General features: G+C 44.3%; 1 protein-coding gene across 1 annotated transcript in view; it reads right to left on the bottom strand.

The window, feature by feature from the left end:
• LOC144124710 (shootin-1-like) overlaps positions 1-23,675 on the bottom strand; it is a 61,337-nt gene that overhangs the window by 2,810 nt on the left and 34,852 nt on the right. Inside the window, exons 9-15 of the mRNA XM_077657556.1 lie at positions 22,549-22,695; positions 21,690-21,828; positions 19,616-19,733; positions 17,056-17,123; positions 9,444-9,541; positions 6,249-6,305; positions 3,834-3,984 (exon numbers count right to left, since the gene is read on the bottom strand). Of these exons, the coding sequence (XP_077513682.1) occupies positions 3,834-3,984; positions 6,249-6,305; positions 9,444-9,541; positions 17,056-17,123; positions 19,616-19,733; positions 21,690-21,828; positions 22,549-22,695 (778 nt within the window). The remainder of the gene's footprint in view (positions 1-3,833; positions 3,985-6,248; positions 6,306-9,443; positions 9,542-17,055; positions 17,124-19,615; positions 19,734-21,689; positions 21,829-22,548; positions 22,696-23,675) is intronic.

The following is a 23,675-nucleotide window of genomic DNA, read 5'->3' as shown; positions in this document are numbered from 1 at the left end:
TTTCACATGGAGCCCAAAGCAGCATAGTACCTGTTAGGAGAGGACACAAAATTGCAACCACATTAAATTCTACTCTCCCATTCCTTAGCTGCATAAATCGTGTGCATATCTTGAATGAGTGCAGTACAGCAGCTAAGAGCAATTTTCTGAACGGAACCAGTCAAACTATGTTCACACAATAGCATTATTGTTCCCTAAACAACCTCATGTACCAAGTACAAAAATCCAGCCCAATAATGGAGTCAAGTGGTCATGAACATTTCGACCAAGTACAGATGCGCTGTGCATGGCACAAGGTCTAGAATCCTGCTCCAAAGATTGTTTAAATTTTGTGCACCTGTTTGAAGGCTCTGCCGCCCTCCATACTTCTTGCATGTCCCACCTGATTTCTAAATGTCATAGTGGGCAAATCACAGTTGTCAGCTGGATTCCTTCATTCGTGAGGGTAGCAGTGCAAAAGACGGGGACAAAAGTGAGAAGAACACAGAACGAGCACTATATGTATTACCAACTCGCCCATTTAGCAATTGTATTAGATTCCATCAATGTCAGAAATCGGAGCTGGCAATGGGTAGCTACCAAATATAGCTGCCCCTGGTACAGTTAACATGAGGCTGGCACCTTTCTAAGCAGGCCTGAATACACAATGCCATCTTTCAAAATGCCCTGCAGTCACTTCACCCCCTCCTGCCACTTTTTGTCGCTTGCATTATTTTGCAGCACTTCCCTAACTTTTTTAGTTGGGCACAACAAAAACTTCTGTTTATTTAGGACTATTGTAGTCATATACAAATCAAGAACAAAGTAGCAAATGCCCCTCAAAAAGAAGCCCTCCAGCCTATGACGTCAACTGATTTTCATGACATCACTGTGATGTCATAAAAATCTGTGAATGCGACTAGCTGGAAGCAAATGCCTATGAGAGGCATTTGCTGCTTTCAGTGGTATGGTGGTCCAGCCATTTCAAGTTCTGGAGCAATTTTTTGAACAGAAAAATATTCACTTTGGAGCAAGCACCTTTGTATCAGAACGATAATTATGGAGCAAGCCGGGAGCAACACGAGCGAAATAAAGGAGTCACCCAGAAGAGTGTTACTAACGAGATCACGTTCAGTCATGTGTAGCTAGAAAGAAAAAAAAATTGAAGGTGCTCACAAAGAACAGTGACAATACATTTTATTAATGCTGGCACTGTCTTGCACGCAAGTTCAGCCAAGCATGTTTGACTACAAGTCCAAAGGACGCGTTCACTTGAACCACTCTTTTTTTGATGTTGGCACTATCTCAACGCTTCTTGGAATCTTTTACAAATTCATCAAGCTCGCAAAGTGAATCAATATGGCTGAAATTCCCTTCTTCCAACAAAGCTTGAGCTCATTGGACCTGCTCTAAGCTTTTGTTCTTCAATGCAGGAGATATGACTTCTTCAGTCCGCTTGAGGGTTGACTGACATGACGCACAATTATGGGGGAAAGAAAACTCAAGAGAGGCTCTCACTATCCAAGCTGCATGCCAAAAAGTGTGCTGGAAGTCATGAGCTTTTGCAAGGACTGCTCGGTGTGTTTGGCCAAAGGTGTAGCCAATAGTAACGCTAGGCACAGCGTCGTCTTCTGCTGCATTGTCTGATGCGCATCCACAAGCACGCTGAGACGGCAGCCAAGTGTGAATGAACTGGCTGCTAAATTCTACCACAAGCCAGCCCACCCTAAATTGCCAACTGCAGAAATGTTCTAGTAGGTTGCCAACTGAAAGCCTGAATGGTTTTAAAAATAGTCATATTCCCGTGACCGCGTCTTCTTTTTGGCACAGCTAAGGTGCAATATTGATCAATTTGCCACTTTTGGAGCAGACTGAAGCATAAAAATGAAAATGTATCAGAATGGTGCAAATGGAGCAGATGGAGCACCACTGTGCTTTGTTCTCGAGTTGTATTTGACTATAGTTCTAGTATTTATGCTACTGCTTCTTAGCTACTCTGTAAGACAGCACAGCTATGTCATCAAAATTAAAAAAGAAATACAGACACATCTGTTAAAGGTCCTGTTTCTTTTTTTGTGATATTGGTGCACAGTGTCTTAGGGACAGCAGGAACGGGAAAAAATATGCCCCAGTGTGCTCCAGGTAATTTACTCATCATTGCTACAAGCCTGTTTTCGTTCAACAGTTTCAGTTCCAGCTTATGCGGGCTGTGATGTCAAAGGCAAGGTTGCACAAACTGCGCTGTGTTCGCAGCGTGTATGCTGAGATGCACACAACCACAAAGTCACACATGCTTGCAGCACACAAAAGAGCAGCAAAAACATTTGTGAGCTGTGAACACATGCAACCTGTCACAGCCCATGAAAAGCAAAACTCTAGGGGAAATAAAGTGCTGTTATGCGTCATTTATGACACACGTCAGCATATCTGCTCCCATTTTGTCATTCCCAAGACCCTGTTTATCATTACCAGCAAAAAGAATGGAATTGGAAAACTTGGTGTCCCCACTCCTTTAGACAACACTGCGACTCTTCTCTCTCTGTGCACGTCTGGTTTATGCCTATGCCTAATCCCCTTTTACTGCTTTCAGGCTTCTTCCGAGCTTTGCTGTTTCCTCAGTCTTTTGCCCATCATATTTGTGGTTGTTGCTTGCCTCCGGCTTATTAATTTTAACTAATGTGCTAGTTCTTGTTTATTTTTGGTGTTGGTGCATTCCTTAATAAGTCAAGTCAGGTCAAGCCGTCTTTATTCACATCAGGATGACGTAGATAGGCCCGGACAAAAAAGTGAAGCACATTTTACTTGAAGGAGTCCAGGCCCCCTTTTACAAGGCAAAATACAATGAAAATGACAGAGCATGTTGAATTACTGATGTACACTACACATTAGCTGGGCAAAAATGAAATTTTTTGAATACACAAATACACAACAACGAAATTTATTTCTAGTACATATGCTCAAAAAAATTTGCACAAAAAAAAGTTGCTCCTGAAGAAATACAAAAATTTTTGCTGAAAGCTATATCCCCCCTGAATGACTGTCTCTGCGTTACGTTCATCTTTCTTGATTAGACCAGGTTTGTACCTGTTTTGCAGCAACGTTCTGAACTGCTGCACATTCCCCTTACCACTAGGGTGGCTTTCTTAGACCTCAGCATGCTTTTTCGGAAGATGTTGTTTGCTTTGCAGAAATACATTAAACCCTTGTTGTCTTGAAATAGCAGTATAACTCTAAAGTGGTTTCGTGCTTTGCAATGAGCTTATCTAGGCATTGCCTTTTGTCACTGCTTGCCTTAAAAGGCTTTCATTACAAAATATGGATATCGAAAACTTTGGCCTGTCAGAGGTCAAAAAAATAAAAAGCAAGATTCTATCAGCCAACAGTGTAATGCACCAAAAACAACGCCTCTGCTAGAGCATTGCAATGCACCAGTTCAGCACGCCTCTGTACTACTCTGCAGTTCACGTCATTCCAGCACCAACTGCACCACCTCTGCTCTCAGCTTCAAATGCTGCCGGCATAAGGACAGAGTCCTTCTCTCTGGCCGAATGACAGCGATGTGGACTGAGCAAGGGTTGCATAAGGGAAGAAGCAGGCGCATTCACTTCAGAGATAGCAAGCGCCTGCTAAAGGCGCGCACCACACCATTTGCAATGGCATCTAAATGGGTCCACTTACCTGCTCTGTCCGTACTGCCTTTGTGTCCTATTCGTTGCACTTCCCCCTCTTTAATATGCGTCACCAAAATTCTGCCCTTCAAAAAGCTGATTCTGCGTTCCGACATGCCATGACCAGGAGCAGCCACACACCATTAGTGTGAAGCACGTCCACTAGAGGGCACCAAGTGTGCTCACCCTCTGCCCTGTGGCGAAGCTTCTTGGAGTGGAAGAGGCGCTCCAGCTCACTCTGCTCCTCTCGGCTTCCTGAAAAGCTGCTGGCCAGGGAGTCCAGCGAGTTGCACGGCCGCACCCCTGCCTGGGAGTTCTTGCGCTGCTTGATACCACTCTGCACACACCCACAAAACATGCAAGCTGATCTCCACAGTTGGCCACCACACTTTACCGCTCTAAAAGCATGCCCAGGCAGTGTTCAGAGTCACGGTTAAATGCGCCAGCTAAGTACATGGTTGCAGTCGTGTAAGCCAAGTTTAGCTTTTCCACACAGTGCCTGCAGCGAACGAACTCCTATCAGTAGCCACACTTTTTGTGACTTGAGCGTAAGTTGCAAGAAAAAAACTGTGGACACTACAGTTTGCTTCTACATATGGGTTAAAAATAAACGGCAGCATAACCAAAACTGTGGCACAACAGCACTACTAAATATCGCACCGCCATTGGCATCGCTAAGATGTGTGCAGAGCACTGCCTTGGTCGGTCTGCTTGATCCTTGACACAAGGCACAGCTTGACCTGAGGGCGTCGTCACATCCAGCACACATCCACCACTTCCTGCACCTTCAGCGAGCTGGTGGAAGCGCAGCTTGGAGAACAAATAGTAAGACTCAGAGACATGGCCACAGGAAGAGCGCTCCTGACGAGGTTAGGTCGAGACATGAGTGGACGCCTCGATCGATACGCCGACGTACCCGACGACATCCGTAAGACCCTCCAGGTCAGCCCTATACTGAAAAACATGGATCCGAATCTCCACGCGGCCAGGAGACAGGCGCGGGCAGATTACGTAGAACGGCATCTAGCCAAGCTCGAAAACACGGTGTACACGGACGCAACATTATACCCGTGGAACAGGAATTCAACATGCATTAGAGCAACAGCCGTAGTGGTAGACAACACAGGCAAGCTGATTACCTGTGCAACCATCAGAAGCTATACGGTAGCTGAGGCGGAGGAGGTTGCCGTGGCGCTGGCGGCGGCTGAAGGCTACCGGAGAAACAAGTCACTATACATCCTTACCGACTCAAAAGAAGCATGCAGAAACTACACGAAAGGTAGAACCTGCAGAGCCGCCCTAAATATCCTCCGTAAAGTAGGGCATCTCAAACACAACCCACAGGATAATGTGGATTCCAGCACACACGGGAATAGAGGGTATCGAAAAGGCGGATAGCTTAACTCGCGAGATCACGTACCGAGCTGAGCAGCCACAAACCCTCGGTCACCACTATACCGTTGAGATCGGATATTTGGAGATATTGAATTTTCACAGAGGAAGGAGGATTAGATACTCTCCTCCACATAAGTCTCTAACACAGCAAGAAGCAGCTAGTTGGCGGAGGCTGCAAACAGGAACTTTCCTTAACTTCCACATCCTACACAAAATGTATCCTACACAGTATAGGAACACATGCCCGTGGTGCGGGGCAACCCCTACGCTATACCATATCACCTGGGAATGTGAATGCAACTACGTATTCCACCAACACAAAACCCAGAGTGCGGAGCAATGGGAGAGCCGGCTCACCAGCTGCGAGCTAGGGGTCCAAAGGGCACTAGTGCAGCACGCAAGCGAAGCAGCTAGGCTCAGTGGAGCCCTGGAATAGGGGCCCAACCTTGCTGAAAGAGGTCAAGCGTCGACAGCGATGAAGACGAAGACCGAACCGCCAATCTCTTAAGAGACTTCAATAAAGTTTTTCTCTCTCTCTCTCTCTCCTGCACCTTATACAGCTGAATGGGTACCAGCAATCAGAGAGGCCAGAGGGGGACTTCAAGCACGAGAGGCAGTCTCAGAACATGTGACTTACACACAGGACTTCAAGACAACTGAAGTTGCTGCAGCAATGTCTTGACATCGAAAACCCCTTAATTTTCATTGACAGCAGTGAGAAAATTTTTTTGCCCTTTTTTTTCCACTTTCCTTTAGATACCATGAATCACAATTTAAAAAATGCTAAAATACCCCTTTGTGAAGGTTCACCATAACAAAGCCTTTGCACATGGCATGCACACAGCAGCAGCAACCTCCAAAATGACAAACGTAACCTCCATCACACATCCAAAAATAAAGGCTAGATGGACATGGCAGGTGCGCTCAAGAACATGCTGACAGCAACAGGTGAGCTCATGACCTTCTGTCAAATAACAGAATTGGTCTTACAGTTTTTACTTCCAATGATTTCAACTGGATAGCACCTCGTTGAATACCACCAGCTGGTAATAGTAACGCCATTGTATCCTTACTCGATTGATTAGATGAGGTCTAGTGGTACTTGAGAAACTGTTGTATCTGAGCACATAGATCCACAGTAACTAAGAAAACCCGCAGAGCACACTTTACATGATTCACACTAGGTGACACTACAGAGTTACTCACCAGGATGTTCAGCACTTCATTCACAGCTGGCTCCGAAGAGGGCTTCTCGTCTTGCTCCTGAATGACAAGCAGCAAAGTATTTATGCCTGGTTAATGCGACAGGTCACCAAAAGCATATGTTCCTTTTTAATCAATGCACTGCCAACACCGAACAGGGATGCATGGCTAAAGGCAAAAATAGTTAACCAAAAGTTAGAGATCACTGCAGCTCCTCGCATTGGAAGAATGCGAAAGCATTGACGCCTCCTTGACACTGGTCGGCTTTCAAATTTGGCGCCATGGTTGTTTTCTCGTTCACTTGATTGATTGGTTACCGATTAACTCAGGTGATGATGATGATGATGGTGGTGAATTTTTATGGCGCAAAGGCATCTATGGCCAAAGAGCGCCATGGCACAAGGTATTTTCGATTTCTCAAGGTGAGGTCAAAGACCCATTTCCCAAGCATTTCACCCCAAATAAGCCGAGCGCCAGACCAGGGGAAAGCTTGTACCCATTGTATGTACCCGGCGGGCACCCGGCGGGTACCCGGTGGCACTGGGGATCGAACCCCACACCTCCCGCATGCGAGGCGCATGCTCAACCACTCGGCCACTGCTGTGGTCGATTGACTCTGATTATACCCTTGTTTCATCCTTAATTTCTCGTTTCATAGTTAATTCCATGTTCATTCCTTAACCGTCTGCTGAATTCACATCACAAATTAATGTGTTTCCTTAATTAACTGCTTTATTCACAATTAATTCATCTTAATTCACGGTTATTTTACAATTAATTCACTTTCAATTCACCTTAAATTACCCTTAATTTATGTTAATGTACTATTACTTTCATTTAAATCACAACAATTCACCTTTATTCACAATTATTTATAATTAATTCACCTTAAATGCATCTTAGCTTACCATTATTTCACATTTAAATCACATTTATTCACCTTAGTTCACAGTTAAATCACCTTATTTTACATTAATTCACTCTTGTCACTTTCTATATTAATTAATTATTGATTAGAATTTTATTAACTGCATGTTTTCTCTTGTTTCATCTCGGTATTTATTTCAGAATTTAAAATTTGGTGCCATGTGCTGGCTCCACCCACAGTTCCGGTCACGTGGTGCCACATTTCCGGCATTTTCAAATTTGGTGCCACTTTTGCTTTCGTTCCGCCCACTTTTTGGACATTTTTAGCTCTAATTTATTAACTATTCATCCGATTTCAAAACACTTTTTTCAGGTAGCATCCTCACATCATTCTCCTTTGATTACAACAAATCGTTTGATGCTGCTGGAAATTGGTTTTCGGGGAAAGGAAATGGTGCAGTATCTGTCTCACATATCCACAGAAATCTGCGGTAAGGGAAGGAAGGAATCCAGAATAATTCCCCCCACCTGGGGTTTTTTAACCTCCACTGACAACACGCAACACACGACGCCTTTGCCTTTCGCCTCCACTGAAACACGGCTGCCGCGGTCGGGTTCGAACCCAACTTTGCGTACACATTTTGCGGACATGATCCCCGCCGACATAGCCTAGTAAAGCTTTCGCTTTAATAAAGCCAAGGCACCCACCCGTCAAAAACGGCAGTGACACGACAACATATTCATTAAAAGAAGAAAATCAAAAATGCAATAGCACATGCAAAACTGCTCCACTATGTAACATGGAACAGGCTTACTCATAGCCATCAGCGTACACTTAAAGAGACAATAAACACAATTTCATGAGTCATCCAAGTGCTTCCACAAAGTGGAGCTCAGGGCATCATTAGGCCACAAATGGTGTGCTTAATGTGAGTTTAAAACTTTTCTGGTGTGTTACTAGCCACGATGGCAATATATAGGCCTTTCTACCGAGCACACGAAGAAAGCTAGCACCATCACTTCTGCCATACTTGTGCCAGTGGCCTACAACAATCCAGCCAGGAGTATGATGGCACTGAGAGAGTTACTTTTTGGAAAGGTCTGTATGTACCAGCGTCAAAGTGCTAGCAAACCACGAAATGCAATGGCCAAAAACTAGACACTGCATGGACCATCCACCCATAAGTCCAATGTGCACCACTGAAGGCACCTTGTGAAGAAACATGTGAAATGCCACCCAGAAATGCGAAAGCAAATGTGAAGTGGCAGGAAGTGCACCATACTGTATGGACAGCCCGAGACGGTGTGGGGCGCGGTGAATAGTCTTTATCTACAACCGAAGTTCTAGTTGAACTGACACGATTCAAACACCCAAATCAGCCATCAGTTTTCACACAGTCTATGAGTGAGAGACTGTTGAAATTCATGATGAGAAAGATTCAGAACAGCCAATGTGCCCACACAGCAAGCATTCTGACAGTGTTCGCTTTCGAAAGGAACATTCGAAATCAGAGACTGACCTTAAACCAAAGATACATTACTGACTCCAAAGCGGTTAGAATTGAGACCATACATTTATTACTGATTTTCATTCTCTTCTCACCCCAGCACACCTTCGTCTTCTGTGGCACTCTATACCCCCCCCCCCCCGCAGGCTTGATTTTCATAGTGCCTAAGGATGTACGGAACAGTGTTGCTGATAACTTCTGCCCCCACTTTATTGTCATCCATTGTGTACCACGTGATCTTCAGGATGGCTTTTGTAGTGGCCATCTTTACGACCTTGAATGGCCCTAAGCATACTGTTCTGGAATCCCACAACCCTATGGCACCAAGAATTTGCTTGTTCTTGCAGACTGAGCTGATCAGCTATGCCTAGCAGACTGTCTGCTGCCAAGAATGACACCTTTGCAAAGGCTGCAAACCACCGTCTGCAACTTGCAGTGCTTGTGTGGGATCAGTTGTACTATGTTACTGCTGCTTCCAGGTAAGCCTTCACTTCTCTCAAATTCGTCTTTCAAAGCAAAGTCGACAGGCAAACACTCAAGGGGTACATCTCAGTGTTCCCACATCATGCCATCCGTCTTCTGCATGCGTTTTCTGTCTTGCTTACTGACATGATGAAGGTTTCCATATTGCGACCACATTGCAGCTAGTGTCATACAGGATGAACAAAAAAATGAACTCTCAACATGTGGAACACATTTTTTAAGCAGTAGTTCTACGAGCCTATGCCCACAACAACCAAAGAAAATCACTGAGACTGTGCATCAAACCCGTGCACAAAAAGGTGCCCATAAAAACCATACACAGCAAACCAAGTAGACCCACCTCTTCTTGGACGGGCCGTGCCGTAGGCCGTAGGTGGACACCCTTCTTGATCTGCTCGATCATCTCCTCCATCAGCTTCATCTGCAGCTGATCTTCCCCTGGGGACAACAATGTTTGAAACAGGTAAGCTAAAGAACAGGACCCAAGTCTCGGAGAGGTCGCAGCCAAACAGTCAACACATACTGCAAGGGCTGCTCAAGAGCAATGCTGCAAAAGGCATTTTAGCAAAATGCTGATGACTGCATTCAGTGCGGCACTTCACGTTCCTATCAAAATTGTCTCACAAGTCATCTCATCAATTCTGCTTTGTTTATTTTATTGTCAAGCACCACTACAAAGTGTATGCAGCAGATTCAGTGGACAACAGCCATTCGAAAGAAGAAATTAAAATAAGGAAGTGCTGTAATGTACTATATGCATTACAAAATGACGAAAAATAAAGAAATGCAGCCATAAAAGAGGCTAGTATATTAATGTGCAGACAGGGTGTGTCCAAAAAGTATCTGAACTACAGTCACGAAAAAAAAAAAATTTATCGCAGATATGTATAAAATGGCTAAAGAATACTATAAATAGCATCCTTCTTATCCAACACTTCATTTCCATCACTTTAGCCATGCATGGTAGTATGCTCCCTGGTGCCTTCAACCACAATGTCCTTCAGAGAGTGCGTCAAATCTCACTTAACTCTGTCCACCGTTACAAAATGGTGTCCTTTCAGACTTTGCTTGACTTAAGGAAAGAGAGAGAAGTTAGGAGAGACCAGATTTGGACTGCAGAGAGGCTGAGCCAGCGTTCGAACATAAAGCTTTGCCAGAAACTCCCTTACTCACAGCAATGTGCGACTCAACGCATTGTCGTGGTGGACAAACCCGTTATCATCTAACCTCCTTTCAGACGAGATGCACCATTAACATCAAACACTCAAGCACTTCCACACAAAATTGAGCGTTCAATGTTTTTCTCGCAGGTACAAACTCCCTGTGGGCCACACCCTTTGAGTCAAAGAAAACGATAAGCAATGACTTTACTTTTGATTTGCTCATGCTGGCCTTTGTTTCATGCATCGCTTGTCTTTTACATCCTACGTTCCTTCTTGAAAGTTCTTGTGACAGTAGGCAGGTTGTGTTTTTGACAAGGCATCCTCCCCAAAAGCTTGAGGAACCATTGAGGAGCTTGAGGCAAGAGTCTCAATGCCAGACCTGTTAAGTTTCATACAAAAATTTATCATATACTGCTGTTGAATAGCGGGCTGCATCGAGATTCTTGACAGCAAGACAAAAAAACTGCTCGTTCCAGGTGCGACTCACACTCTGCCAAGGCTCGAAGGCAACTGAGCCGGGTCTCTTCGTATAAGTTAGAATCCCTCACCAACGTTCCTGCCTAAGGAGGCCATCCTGCACTCCGTCCCTTTTGCTAGAGGAAGTCAGTCAGGATACTTTTCAGACAGACCCTGTCCAAGAAGCCTTTTCTCAAATCACTGAATGACAGAAATAAAAATGCAATGCTACAGCAAAAAGTGAAGTGGCAATTCAGCTCCACTCATTGCAGGCCTTAGAAAAACAATAAAATATCGCATTTACCTGTGCAATGAACCCACTCGCAAAATGAACCCACTCCCCATTTTTGTCACTGAGAACTTAGTTTTTTTTTTTTTAAACTCGTGTAAAAAACGCACACCTGACCATGGGGGCTGGAGTTCAGCATGTTCACATTATCTCGCCACGATCGGGCGCTGGTGCTGACTACCACAAAATTGTTAGATCACACTTTGATACAGCAAACATCCTTTGAAAAAGATAATGCGACACATGAATCTGAGTGGCATGGGGACGCAATTTGTCGACCGCACGCTTTTGTTGATGGGTGGATGGGCATGCAGACAGACAGGTGGGCAAGTGAGCATGTGGACGTACACTATGAAATTTCGACTCCTGCAAAAAAAAATTTGTCGAGGCTTTTCTTTTCCCCACGTATGAACCCTCCTCCCAAAATGATGTCAACTTTTCTGAAAAAAAAAAAAGGGTTCATTTCGCAAGTAAATGAGGTGTGTTGCAGTTAGCAGCAATGAAAGTGAACTTCTCACAACAAGCATGATATAATGCCCAACACCTGCATCTTCAGCATGACAGATTCCCGATAACTGAAACCATAAAACTCTAAATAACTTTTTCCTGCTGTTTCACAATTAGTACCGATAACTTCTCCAACTTCCTGGACTTCTAAACAATTCATGAGCAGAGTGTTACCTTAAATGGCTTTTAACTTTGAGACTGACGGTTTCAGGAATGACATAAAGCACAAATGGTGCTTTCCTAAAAGAACCTTAAGATTCATGATCAAAAAAAAAAAAAAACAGGAGGAATCAAGAGACAAGTGAGGAACACATATCAACAAGACAAGTACAAAAGATCACGCAGATGAGGCCATCTCCAAATCCCTGCCAGCTGTCCAGAGACAGCGTTGTAACTGGACTTAATGTACAGCATGCATACACAACCTTTGTCTGTAAAGTTCCGAGACTGAATCTATTAAAAAAAATGCGTTTAACATTGAAATCATTTGTGCAGCACCCCTTTGAAATAGTCTCCCTTGCAGTCTATACATAGCTTCCAACGCTTCTTGAGGTCTTGGAAACAGTTGGAAAACACTTCTTTTGGTAGGGATGTCAGCTCCTTTGTCGTGGCGTCTAGAATAACCTCCACGCTCCCCATCCAGCGACCTTTTAGGGCTCTCTTCACATGAGGAAACAGGAAGGTCAGGTGAGTATGGCGGATGGGGAACTACAGTAATGCTGTGCTTGGCGAGAAATTTTGTCACGCCGGGAGCAGTGTGGGGCCTTGCGTTATCGTGGAGAAGGCTCCATTGTCCAGATGCCCATAAGTCAGGGTGACAGCGTCGCAGTGCAGCACGCATGTGTTGGAGCACGCGGATATAAAACTCCTGATTCATCATCTGCCCTTGTGGAACGAACTGGTGTATGACACCTCAGGCATCGAAAAAAACTATCAGCATCGTCTTTGTTTTGGTCTTCTGTCGCCGCACCTTTCTCGACGCCGGAGAGCTTGTGGACCGCCATTCGGAGCTCTGCATCTTTGCTTGAGGTTCGTATTGCAAACATTATGTTTCGTTTTCTGCTATGATGCTGTCGATGAATGCAGCATCCTTCTCTGCCTCGGAGAGCAAATCAGCGCTCACTGATGCCCGCGTGTCCTTCTGGTCCTCTGTGAAGGAGTGCGGCACAAGTCTGGCATTCAGGTTTCGTTTCCCCAAGTTCTCACGCAAAATTTGGTGGTATGTTGTCTTACTAATGTTGAGAGCATCTGATAGCATGCGGACTGTAATGGTGCGGTCTTGCTGTACGATTTCCCTGATCCGGGCCACGTTGTTTTCATTTAGTGAGGTTGAAGGGCGCCCCTGCCTGTGTCGTCTTCCACCGATGTTCTCCCCAAAACGAACCTCTTGTGCCACTCGAAAATTCGCGGCCGCGATAATGTCTCTTTGCCGTAAGCGTCACAAAGGAGCTCATACATCTGTGTGGCTGTCTTGCCAAACTTCACATAGAATTTTATGTTTACAGCAATTAACATAAATAGCTCAGGTTAGCCCGGAGAGATGGCGCTACAGATATGCACCAACATTTGTTTTGGGGAATCATTTCTAGAGAAGAAAATAGATCAGTCTCGAAATTTTACGGACAAAGGTTGTAGGTATGCTATATGTAAATAAGCCCCCATGCAAAAACACCTTGCTTTTTTGGCCAATGAAATCCGTAGCATTGCCCCATTCATTAGACCTAGAGTTTTTTTATCTTACCAGATGTGAAACTTCCCACACGGTCTGTTTATTAAAAAGTGGAGGTCTGATTAAGCCAAAATCTGGGGGCTTACGGACCGTCACGACACCCGTGTTTAGTAACGTAAACTGTGCTCAAGTTGCAAAATTCGAGATTGTTGATAGACGCACAACAGCCCGACAACAAAATCAGTCAAACAGATGCAACAAAAAGTTGAAGATGTGAAGATCTGAGAGATAAATTGAGAGGTAAAACAAGCAAGAATAAAAAATACTCTTTAGAAGATAATGGCGATTAATGGCGAAAGCTCTTACTGGCCACTTTCAGATGGTGCTGCCATCTGTAAGCCCCTGTAAAAAGAACTGTATAAAACTTTTATAAAGAATGGAAAAAGTAAATCGGGAAGGAATCGTTCTACAATAACTCAATGGGCAGTGCCCGAATCTTTGAAGCGATATCAGGGCGTCTTAAAACGCAAAGGGTGCAAAAAGAAATTTAAACAAGAAGACGACAAATATGCTGTGTGCGGTAAATGTAGACACAAGTGAACATCTTATACTAGAATGCAGCAGTATCCATCCGGATGTCGATACAGGCAGAGTCGCTCTCCCTGAGGCCTTAGGGTTTAGAGATAACAATGTTAATGTGAAAAATCTGCGGTAGATGTTTACAAAAGCGATCAGAATAATGGTGGCTCAAAAGCAGGACAGTGACATAAGGATTAGAGTTCAGGATTAAAAACTGATCAAATGTAAAAGTCAACGAAATTTGTATTTAAAGAAAAATGGCAAATTTCTAGAAAAAGCCATTAAATTAGACGTTATAGAAATATAAACAAAGAAATACCATGCATGGAGGCACCTGACATCACCCCGTTTCAAGGGAGACACTCCTAACATTTGTCCATTTATCCATCCCCGAAAAGTGACCACTTGGACTAGACCCTTTCTGATGATGATGATGATGAATTTTTATGGCGCAAGGGCAGCTTTGGCCAAAGAGCGCCATGGCACAAGGTAATTTTTCATTGCACAAGGTGGGGTCAGAGACCCATTTCCCAAGCATTTCATCCTAAAGAAGCCGAGCACCAGGCAGGGGAAAGCTTGTACCCATTGTATCACCAGTGGGTACCCGGCGGCACTGGGGATTGAACCCTACACCTCCAGCATGCGAGGCGGATGCTCAACCACTCGGCCACCGCTGCGGTACTAGACCCTTTCTGAAGCGGAGTTTGTCAACTGGATTTATATCCAAGAGCTGTCGCCAGTCCTTGCATGCAACTGAGAAGTCCTGTGATTGCGCACCTTGCAATAACATGGAGTTTTGTGAACACCTGGCATAAATTTACACAACATGCGAGTATAACTAACCACCCCACAGGAATGTGGTTGCCAACATGCTCTTATAAGAGCTACTACTTCAACCAAAACAACACAACAGCAACATTTAGGAGTGAAAAAGCTTGACTTTGTTCATCCCAGCAAAAAGAACTAATACTAATACTGTAAGAAACTCTTGCAAAAGACGAAAAAAAAAAACGACGAGAAAGTTATGGCTGCAAACGGTAACAATCACGTGCCAGTGTCATGGAAAACAAAAATTTCGGGGATACTTAAGTTCCACCCTTACGGGTATGATTCGACAGCATTATTGGGTCTCCTCAGTCGTTCCTCTTGCCCATGTACACTGTTTCCATTTTCACAATCACAATCATTACGTGAAAGACCACACAACATACGTACAAAGCCCCACTTTGAGCAAACCGTACGAAAGTGCCTGTGTGGACTAACAGTGTACTATGTCTGACTCACAACCCAAAGCTCAGGGCTTCAATTACCAGCTAATTACCCTAATTTTCTTGTCAGCACAGTTCATTTACTTTATATATTTACATGTCCTAATGACGTTTGAGTCATGTTGCGAGCTGCTAACAACCAGTTTTCTAATGCTTTAATCACTTTTCAAATCCACTAATCTAAGTATGACGCAGTCATCTTCTTAATCAATCCGGAGCTTTCATGCTAAGTGATGGAAGCATGGAACAACGGCAACGCATTGACAGCGGACATGCTGCGTGCGCAACTTCTAGTGGGATGAGCGTGCACCAGAGCACAGTAGCAGCTCGGAGTCTGAATACTCCACGAGTGACGGCTGAAGGTAGAATAAACGCCACTCATTCCCCGATTGGTGTGTTTTTACTTTAAAAAAAACAATTTTTTCCGCACATCGCGTGTATGGGCCGCACCCCAAAAATTGGCCCTCAAATCTGGAAAAAAAAGTGGAGCCCTTACACGCATTTATACGGTATACTATATGTATCCAAAGTAGATATAGGTATGCATCCCGCTTACGGTAATAAATGCACAGATATTATTACTATGCACTTACACGAAGAACTTGACAGCCCGGTCTTATGTTGAATTTGGTGGTTGTTTGTCCTCAACCATGCTATTACCACGTATAATGACGTCAACAATGCATGCCCACTTTTTCTCTATGAAAGTTACGCTAGGTGTACTCTGCTGCAACATTCTGTCTGTTTGTATCCAAAAGTCCCAAAGTTTTTTGCAGTGCTCGTTTTTTTACCACATTTTCAGGAATGTAATCCTTGCACAGATTCCTTTGGATCAGCTCAGTCACTGTGATATGCCTTTGCTTGTCACCAGTGTATGCAATCTCCCTGCAAAAGAGTGCACTTGGTTGGCGGTTTCATCTGGTTCTTTGTCCAGCCTGCACTTGCAAAGACTACCCACAAATACCTGCAAAGACTGCCTCTACAGATCTACTGAACTAGAATGTGCCCTTCGAAGCCATATCAGAGTCCCTTTAAAGATCACCAGGTGGTCCAAATTATTCCAGAGCCCTCCACAACAGGGCCTTTCTCTCTCCTTTCTCTCACTCATTCCTCCATCCCTGTGCTTGCAGCCATTTCAGGTGCTGACCAAGAAGTGAGACAATTACAGCGCCCTTTCCTTCCCTCAAAACCCATTTTCATTAAGCTTAAGTTTTTGTTGTAGAGGACTGTAATGGGCGACTTCAAAGTGCCATATCTTTTTTAACAACATGATAGCGTTACAACGAAAGTTCGGTGAAGACCCCGGCGTCACGACGAGATTTCTGGTCACAACAAAATTCCTCAGTGGTCTACAGGGCCTATCGCGGGTAATTCGAACATACCACAACGATCACAAAGTACAAAAGTGATGACGTCATTACACTGTTCCCCATGAGTCTACAGGGTTGTGACGTCATTCCACCACCATTACGTAGTGCCTCTGAAGGAAGAAAAGTAACAGCACTGAAAAGAAAAATAGTCGAGCTGGGACTTCAGCCACTGTTCTTTGGGTCGTGAGCCAGGCACGCTACCCCTCGGTTGCTGAGAGACATTCATTCAGTGTGACAGTTTAGGGGCCTTATGCAACCAGCTCATACCACATAGCTAGCAAAGCTATGACATCACTCTCTTAAGACTACTTAAGTGCCCACACAATTTCTTCCAATTCCAGCCGCACAAAGAAAAGGAACGCAGTACTCTAAAAATTTAACCAGTGACTCTACTTAATGTGTCGCAGTGGCGCTGGCATGCGGCGGCCACCGGAACTACGAGCATGCAGAGCATGCCGCAGCATCAAGAGATGGTGTGCGAGGTCATGTTGCAGTCAGTTCTCACTGTGATTACCAATGCATTCTCAAATTTATTTTTAATACGCAAAGACATATATGAACACATGAAGGACCATACACAGTGCCTAATTTCAGCAACTTTTCGCCAGTTAGTAAGCAGCAAGTGGGAGAAAATACGGGCAATTTGCTCACTTGACTTTGTGCTGGCTGCAGATGGTGCTGCTGTCTTTCTGCTGCTGGCGATGAGTGCCATCAAAGATCTGTGCAGAGGTGAAGAGCACATTAGTTGCCTACTACGAGTTCACCTATGTGCATGAGAATAAACAGAGTAAGAAATTTCCTAACTGCTCATGAGCAGCCAACTGGATAGAAAGAACCAAGTTTTGTTTAGGGTATCTCCATGAGCGCAAATACGCTAAATGCCTCATGGTAAAAAGTAGGAGTGTGCGAATATTCGAAATTTCGAATACGAATCGAATATGTTTGATATTCAATTCGAATTCATACTCGAAAATTGATATTCATGAAATTCCGAATATTCGAAAATTCCCGAATACTCGCCAGCGATCGTATCATGCGCATACTTTCATAAATTCGACCGTGGCAAAACCACAATATCTGGGCAAATTAGCCGATAATTGTGTTAAAAATTCCAGGAAAACAATACAGAGGTCCTATCCCCTTCCTTCGCCATTTATCACGTGGACCGACCGCATCCCGACGCCGCGAGAATTTCTCCAAGTGGGCTTTCCAACATATCACTCGTGCTGCGAACAAGATGGCCGACGGCCCACTTCGAGCAATCGCAACGCGAAATCGCGTTTTTTTTTTAATCCTTCGGTAATACGCTACATATTGAATGCCCACATCCGAAGAATGCGTCCTGTCGCTTTCATAACTCTCCAAGCGTGACTTCCGCCATCCCGTTTTGTAAACTACGCTATGCGGGAAAGCCTACTTGCAGAATGCCGCGGGAGCCTCCTGAAGGGGCGCGTCGAGTAGTCACAATAGGGCAAGCGATCCTGTTAAAATCTCGCCTATTGCATGGTGCATTGTAACCTGCACACCTCTTTAGCGGGCGTAACAGCAGGCATGGCAACAATCGGAAGGCCTCTGTCGCTAGGGCAAAAAAAATAGCCTGGGTGCGTAGTTTCGGTTTCCGAGCTTCACCGCTGCCCCGCGACAACTTCAAATGTCGGCCCGCACATTCGCCGATAGTCCAATCCCAGCTCCGTGCGGCTTATTTCTTTTTCCTTTTTAGAAACCGCCTCGCCGCTCCGACGCCAGTGTGTCTTCCCCAGCCCCTTGCTTGCATTTGTGTTGTTCTTCCAGCACTCCAAAACGGGTGGCTCGTCACGGGTTTACAGGTGTTAGCGTGATGGAGCTGCCTCATAAGGCCTTACTGCATCTTCAGCATTTTCGGCAGCACTTTTTTTTTTTTCGGGGGGGGGGGGGGGGGCGCGGGGGGCAATTTTATTAACAGAGGCCTTCGGGTGAACCGGGCATTTCTTCTGGTCCCTTGAACTCCGAATGAATGAGGTTTAATAGTCATTGTGTTATTTTTTTGTTGCCACTCTTGTCATTTTATGCATTTTGTTTTGCATGACCTCATTATAGTTTGGATACTGTTATGCTGTCTAATCAAGTAGTATACATTTCTGTGCACATCATGTTTTTTTTATACGGTACTGAGGCAGTCTAGTTTTGTTTTCGTTGCAAAGACTATACACTATTTTTTAAAAAAATAAGGGCAACAACGTTTGCTTTCTCATTGTTTTCTGAAATTATTTTTGTACTGAACAGATATTCGATATTCGATTCGATATTCTAAGCCATTTTTCTTCATATTCGTATTCGATTTGTATTAGAAAATTTCAATATTTGCACACCCCTAGTAAAAAGTATTGCTGGTATAACATAACATGCAAGCAGCTCCAAACAGAAAATATAAGCTGCTGCTGTTTATAGCTCTTTCCTGTCTTTAGCATTTTTTTCATCTTTAGCAGGAAAGAAAATGTGCAAAACTAAGCTGCATCCAGGTGCTGTACTACCGGAAAACTAGTACAGTAGAAATGAGAACACCACCTAATCAGCTGTTCTGGTTATCAAAATATTTTTTTTTCCCCTCGTGTATCAAATGTGTCCCCACTTTCATGTTGTAAGCAGTTGTAATGATGCTGTGCTGGCAAGAGGCATTTTGGTGCCAATGGGGAATGGCTCACATCACTGCACATAAGGCACAGTACACTTGCATGTCGAAATCTGATGCTTTGGACAACGCACCTTAAGTAAGTCTGCTCCGCCTTGAAGATGTTTCATAACACACGGTACGGCCATGCTGCTGACGCATCGTTATGTTCAAATTATGTCTATAAACGCACAGTGACATACGAACGACTCTCATAGAGCACTGCTCACTCGGTGCAGGCTAGGCTCACCAAGTAAAGTGAGCTGGTTGACGTTGAACAGCTTAACTTTGTCAATTTGTGTTCGATCTGCTAGATCCCATATCTCAAAAGCAGGTCCAGGCTTGGATACAATGAATTATTGCTGTCTTGTTCTTGTTATGCAGCATTTGCAACAGTGTTGCGAATCAAGTGGAGTGTTCTTTGCTTGGAAGCGCTACAATGTGAGCTCTGTTCCAAGTGTAATTGTTAATCAGCTATACGCTGCATAGATTACTTGTCTGTTTGTGTAATTTGTTTGAAGTGATTGTTCTAACGACCATGCATGCATCAAGAATCAAGCCCACCTGAGCGGGTTGAAAGGTGGAGGAGGCGGTGGAGGTGGGGGTGGAGGAGGTGGTGGTATGCTGGAAACGACAGGTGGTCCTGAAGCCTTCCGGTCCAGTTCATCAATGAGCTGTCTCACTGCAGCACCATGAGAAAGATAACAAAATAAAAGAGTTCATATGGCTGTATGCCGTGGGGTGGTCCAGCTTCTCTTTATTGAAACAGGCGCAAAAAGTTAGTGAAAATTGCTCACAAAAATACGATCCCGTTCCAGCACCACGTTCTAAAAGAATTGTCTAGCAGCTCTAAAGGAGAAAAATGGCTTACATGAAAGGCTTATTCTCACTTACCAACAAAAATGGATGGTGTTGAGCACGAAAGAGACTTAGCACAGTGAAACCACGCTGACTGAAACTCTATTATCTTCAAACTTCCAGTTGATTCGTACTGATGCCATTTTTGTTTCTACAAAAAAGATATATACTTTTTCCACCTAAATAGTATGTTCAGGCCTCAAGAAAGATAGTTTGTCGTACCAGCGGTTAATTTTTTTACAGGCATGTGTAAAATTTCGTGCAAATTGCTACAATTGATTGAAACAGCAACACCAAAGTTTCAGGACTTGTCAAGTAGACTCCAAAAGAATTGTGCAATGAATTTCTTTTTTGAAGATGCACATTACTCTTGAGATCGCGGAAAAGAATTATGTACTATGTTATTACTGGTGCCAAAATCAGTTTGCACAACAATGATGGAGAACGTGCTACATTGTACACTTTTTCACAAAATATTATTTAGTGTGTTTACTACATGGCATAAAAAGCCATCATATTTGTGACATGAAGGCTGCTAAATTCAGATCAAATGAAGCAATCACTGCTAAGTGGGGCACACTCTCAAAAAAAGGTGCGAGTCTGCTCCGTACACATTTATGTACAGAGCGCTTTAAAGGGTTCATTTGAACAAACTTTCAGTCCCCTTTAAATTAAAATTATTGAGAGTTGACTGTATGTCAAATTAATGTGAATGTCCATGGTTTTAAAAAAGCTCACGTAGACAGTGATGTGTGAAATCGTACACTCACATAATGTCAGCATACCATGTGCCCATTCATTGATTATTATTGAGTGTTGTTATGTGTACCTTCATGTTCTTGTCACACTCTCCACATTACAGACCTACTGTGCCTCTGCATTTATTCCAGCAGTCATCTACCAGCACATACAGCACAGAATCAACCTGCTGAATCCCACTGCAGTAGTTGTAAGGTACAGGAACTTAAGGTGTCAGGCTACACATCCAAAGAATCAAACACGCTACATGTAATGCCTGCCAATTGTTTTACTAGGCCAGAAAATATCATTCAGTTCGGGAGAAGAGATGTTGGATACACAGCTGCAATATTTTCAAATGCTGAGACAGCCAACGACTAACCCACGGCCTCAGTGTAATGAGGCCAAGAAGGATACTGCAGGACACAGCAGGTGAGGATTCTATCCTGAAGTGCAGCTATGTCCAGACCACTTTGTGGACATAGGCACGGCAGTCATGAGAATGGCTGGTGATGGCAACACCTTTATTTTATTTTTGGCCATTACTTAGCTTATTTTTCGGTGAAGGTGGTGTTTTTAAGATTAGAATGGGATAATCTATTGCTGCAGGCCACATCTGATAGATTACAGGGTCTTAATGACAAAGATGCAACTTTTTTTGAAGATGACGTTTTAGAAGTTAGTAAAGGACAAAAAAAAATTAGAGGCCATTTTCACAAGCAAGCTGGCATGCACCAAGACAGATTTCTTATTTTTTTGTGTGCGTGGATCTCCTGAGGCTAGAAAACACTAAATCTAATTCCAAACAATGATCACGGAGTCCTTTTCCAGTCCTGATGCCACGTGCAGGAATCAAAGTGACGGGGAGAGAAATTTCCTTTTTTAAATTCAATTTTCTCAGCACTAACTGCATCTTTTGCGGCCAATCATTGGATGGAGTTGTCCACTCAGGTGTACCTTCAATAGAATCACGTGACTGATCGGAATGCTGCTCAAGCATGAAATAGGCATGTGGCCCTAATGCAGTGTTTGCGAATCTCACCCCTCTCCTCGAGCTGCTGCACCCTCTTCTGGGATTCGAACAGCTTCTGCTCGGATTCCCCCAGGCACTGCTTGAGCTCCTCGACAGTCTCCCCAGACTCGTTCCGTGCAGAGTCCAACTGCTCACGCAGGGCAGACACCTGGTCCCGGAGGTCACAAGGGGAAGGGGGGGAGCACTGTTAGGGCCTCACAACTCTCACAACTTCCACAAAAGAACAGACATGTGCAGTGAGGTCATCTACCTCATCAATGAGAAATGGCATAAACATCACATGCTTTGTAGCAGGCAACTTTGTGTCATCTGACCATCTACTACACATTATATCAAGATCAGGAGTCTTGTGACTCATTCGACTAACATGCATAATCAGGATGCAATTAGACATTTAAGGACTGATGAAGTGTCTCACAAACAGCACAAAGGGGGGGAGAGGACACAAACAAAGAAACAGAATGCACTGCTGAACTGTCCTGGGGTGTCCTTAACAGCGTTCCATGTGATGCACAATGGTGTGAGGCCATGGCATGCAATGGAGACCATTGCTTTTCATTTCCCTCACTGAGCAGGTTTCATCGCTGCAATGAGGAAACACTGTGAGCCAAAAAAATTTTGATATTTCTTCTCTCTGGTCTTGAAATGACACTTCAGACACCACCCTACACTGTTCAACATGCAAGTACTTACTGCTAAATGGGTGCACAGGTGACATGTATGCTTGTAAGCAAGTAATAGGAATGTGCCTGATTTGTTTCTTTTGCCATTCAGTACGTTCAGCTACATTACAACTCTAGTAGCAGCAGTCTCTCTTTAGAGCCTTTGACGGCCTTCAGCCAACAGCAAGATGCCTGGTGTCGCCCACCTCAGCCTCGTGCTCTGCCTTGGTGGTGGCAGCCTGCATCTCGAGCGCCTGGATCTGGTCGAGGGCAGCCAGCAGCCGTGCTTCGGGCACCATCTGGCCCATGAGGAAGGCACTCTGGCGGACGGCCGCATTGCGCTCCCCTTTAAGCTGCAGGGAGGGAGGAAGGGCGTACTGTCAGCACTCTGGAAGAGACCCCACCCTCCCTCAAAACCCAAGCAACACTGCCCCATCACTGCTGAGAGTGATCCTCGAAAGGGTTACAGGTGCCAAGTGGGACCCAAACTGCCCAGATTCTGTGCACACAGGCCATCATACGAACAGAAAACACTGTATGCTCGTCAATAAAAACTATGGGGATGCTTAGGGAGTGGAATGCGGTAGCATATTTTCATTCCACACATGTCGCAGCTTCTGTTGCAACCTGTCTGTGCATAAGTTTTTTCCATCAATTGCCATATTCAGACTACTAGCTGCAGTAGCAGGAATCTGCCACGCTGTGGCGGTGCAGACATTTGCTTATATCAGCCTGTTTTTCTGATTTTTGGTTCTGATCTTGCCACTCTTGACCAATCAGCGAATTTCGTGACACCAGATAGTCCCAGGTAGTTCCTGATGTGAACTCTAATGCTACCTACGTTGCTATCTAGAAACTAGGTTGTCCACAAACCAGTGGGCAGATTGTGATGACATCATAAGGTCACGTGATTTCTATCAACCAATCAAGTGAATTTTGTGGCATTGGACGGCAGATTTCGTTCCTGGCGTGAACTCTACTGCTATCGAATTGAAATACTTCACAGGAGATAGTGGCCTCCGACACTACTGTCATCATTAGGGTAATGTCTTTAAATAAAACCTGGTGCCACCTACGCGTAATACTGGACTTTGTGAGAAGGCCCGAGAAAAGAGGCCCAGAAAGAACATTGGAAGTATGCGGGGCCTCTGTAGTGAATAAATATTAATTGGTTCCACACTGCCTGAAATGACCAGCTACAGACACTACACGTAGTCTCACTGCAGCCGAATCGCTTGGGCACTCATGATTAGATGCAGTCCATCAGCACATTCAATATAATACCCGTGTGGCCAATGACAGAGAGTTCCAGGGAAGGGAACGTATTCACTTT

Source organism: Amblyomma americanum, chromosome 3, assembly GCF_052857255.1.
Source record: "Amblyomma americanum isolate KBUSLIRL-KWMA chromosome 3, ASM5285725v1, whole genome shotgun sequence".
NCBI classification, from domain to species: domain Eukaryota; kingdom Metazoa; phylum Arthropoda; class Arachnida; order Ixodida; family Ixodidae; genus Amblyomma; species Amblyomma americanum.
The sequence above is the reverse complement of the archived record's forward strand: the minus strand, read 5'-3'. Positions and strand labels throughout refer to the sequence as shown.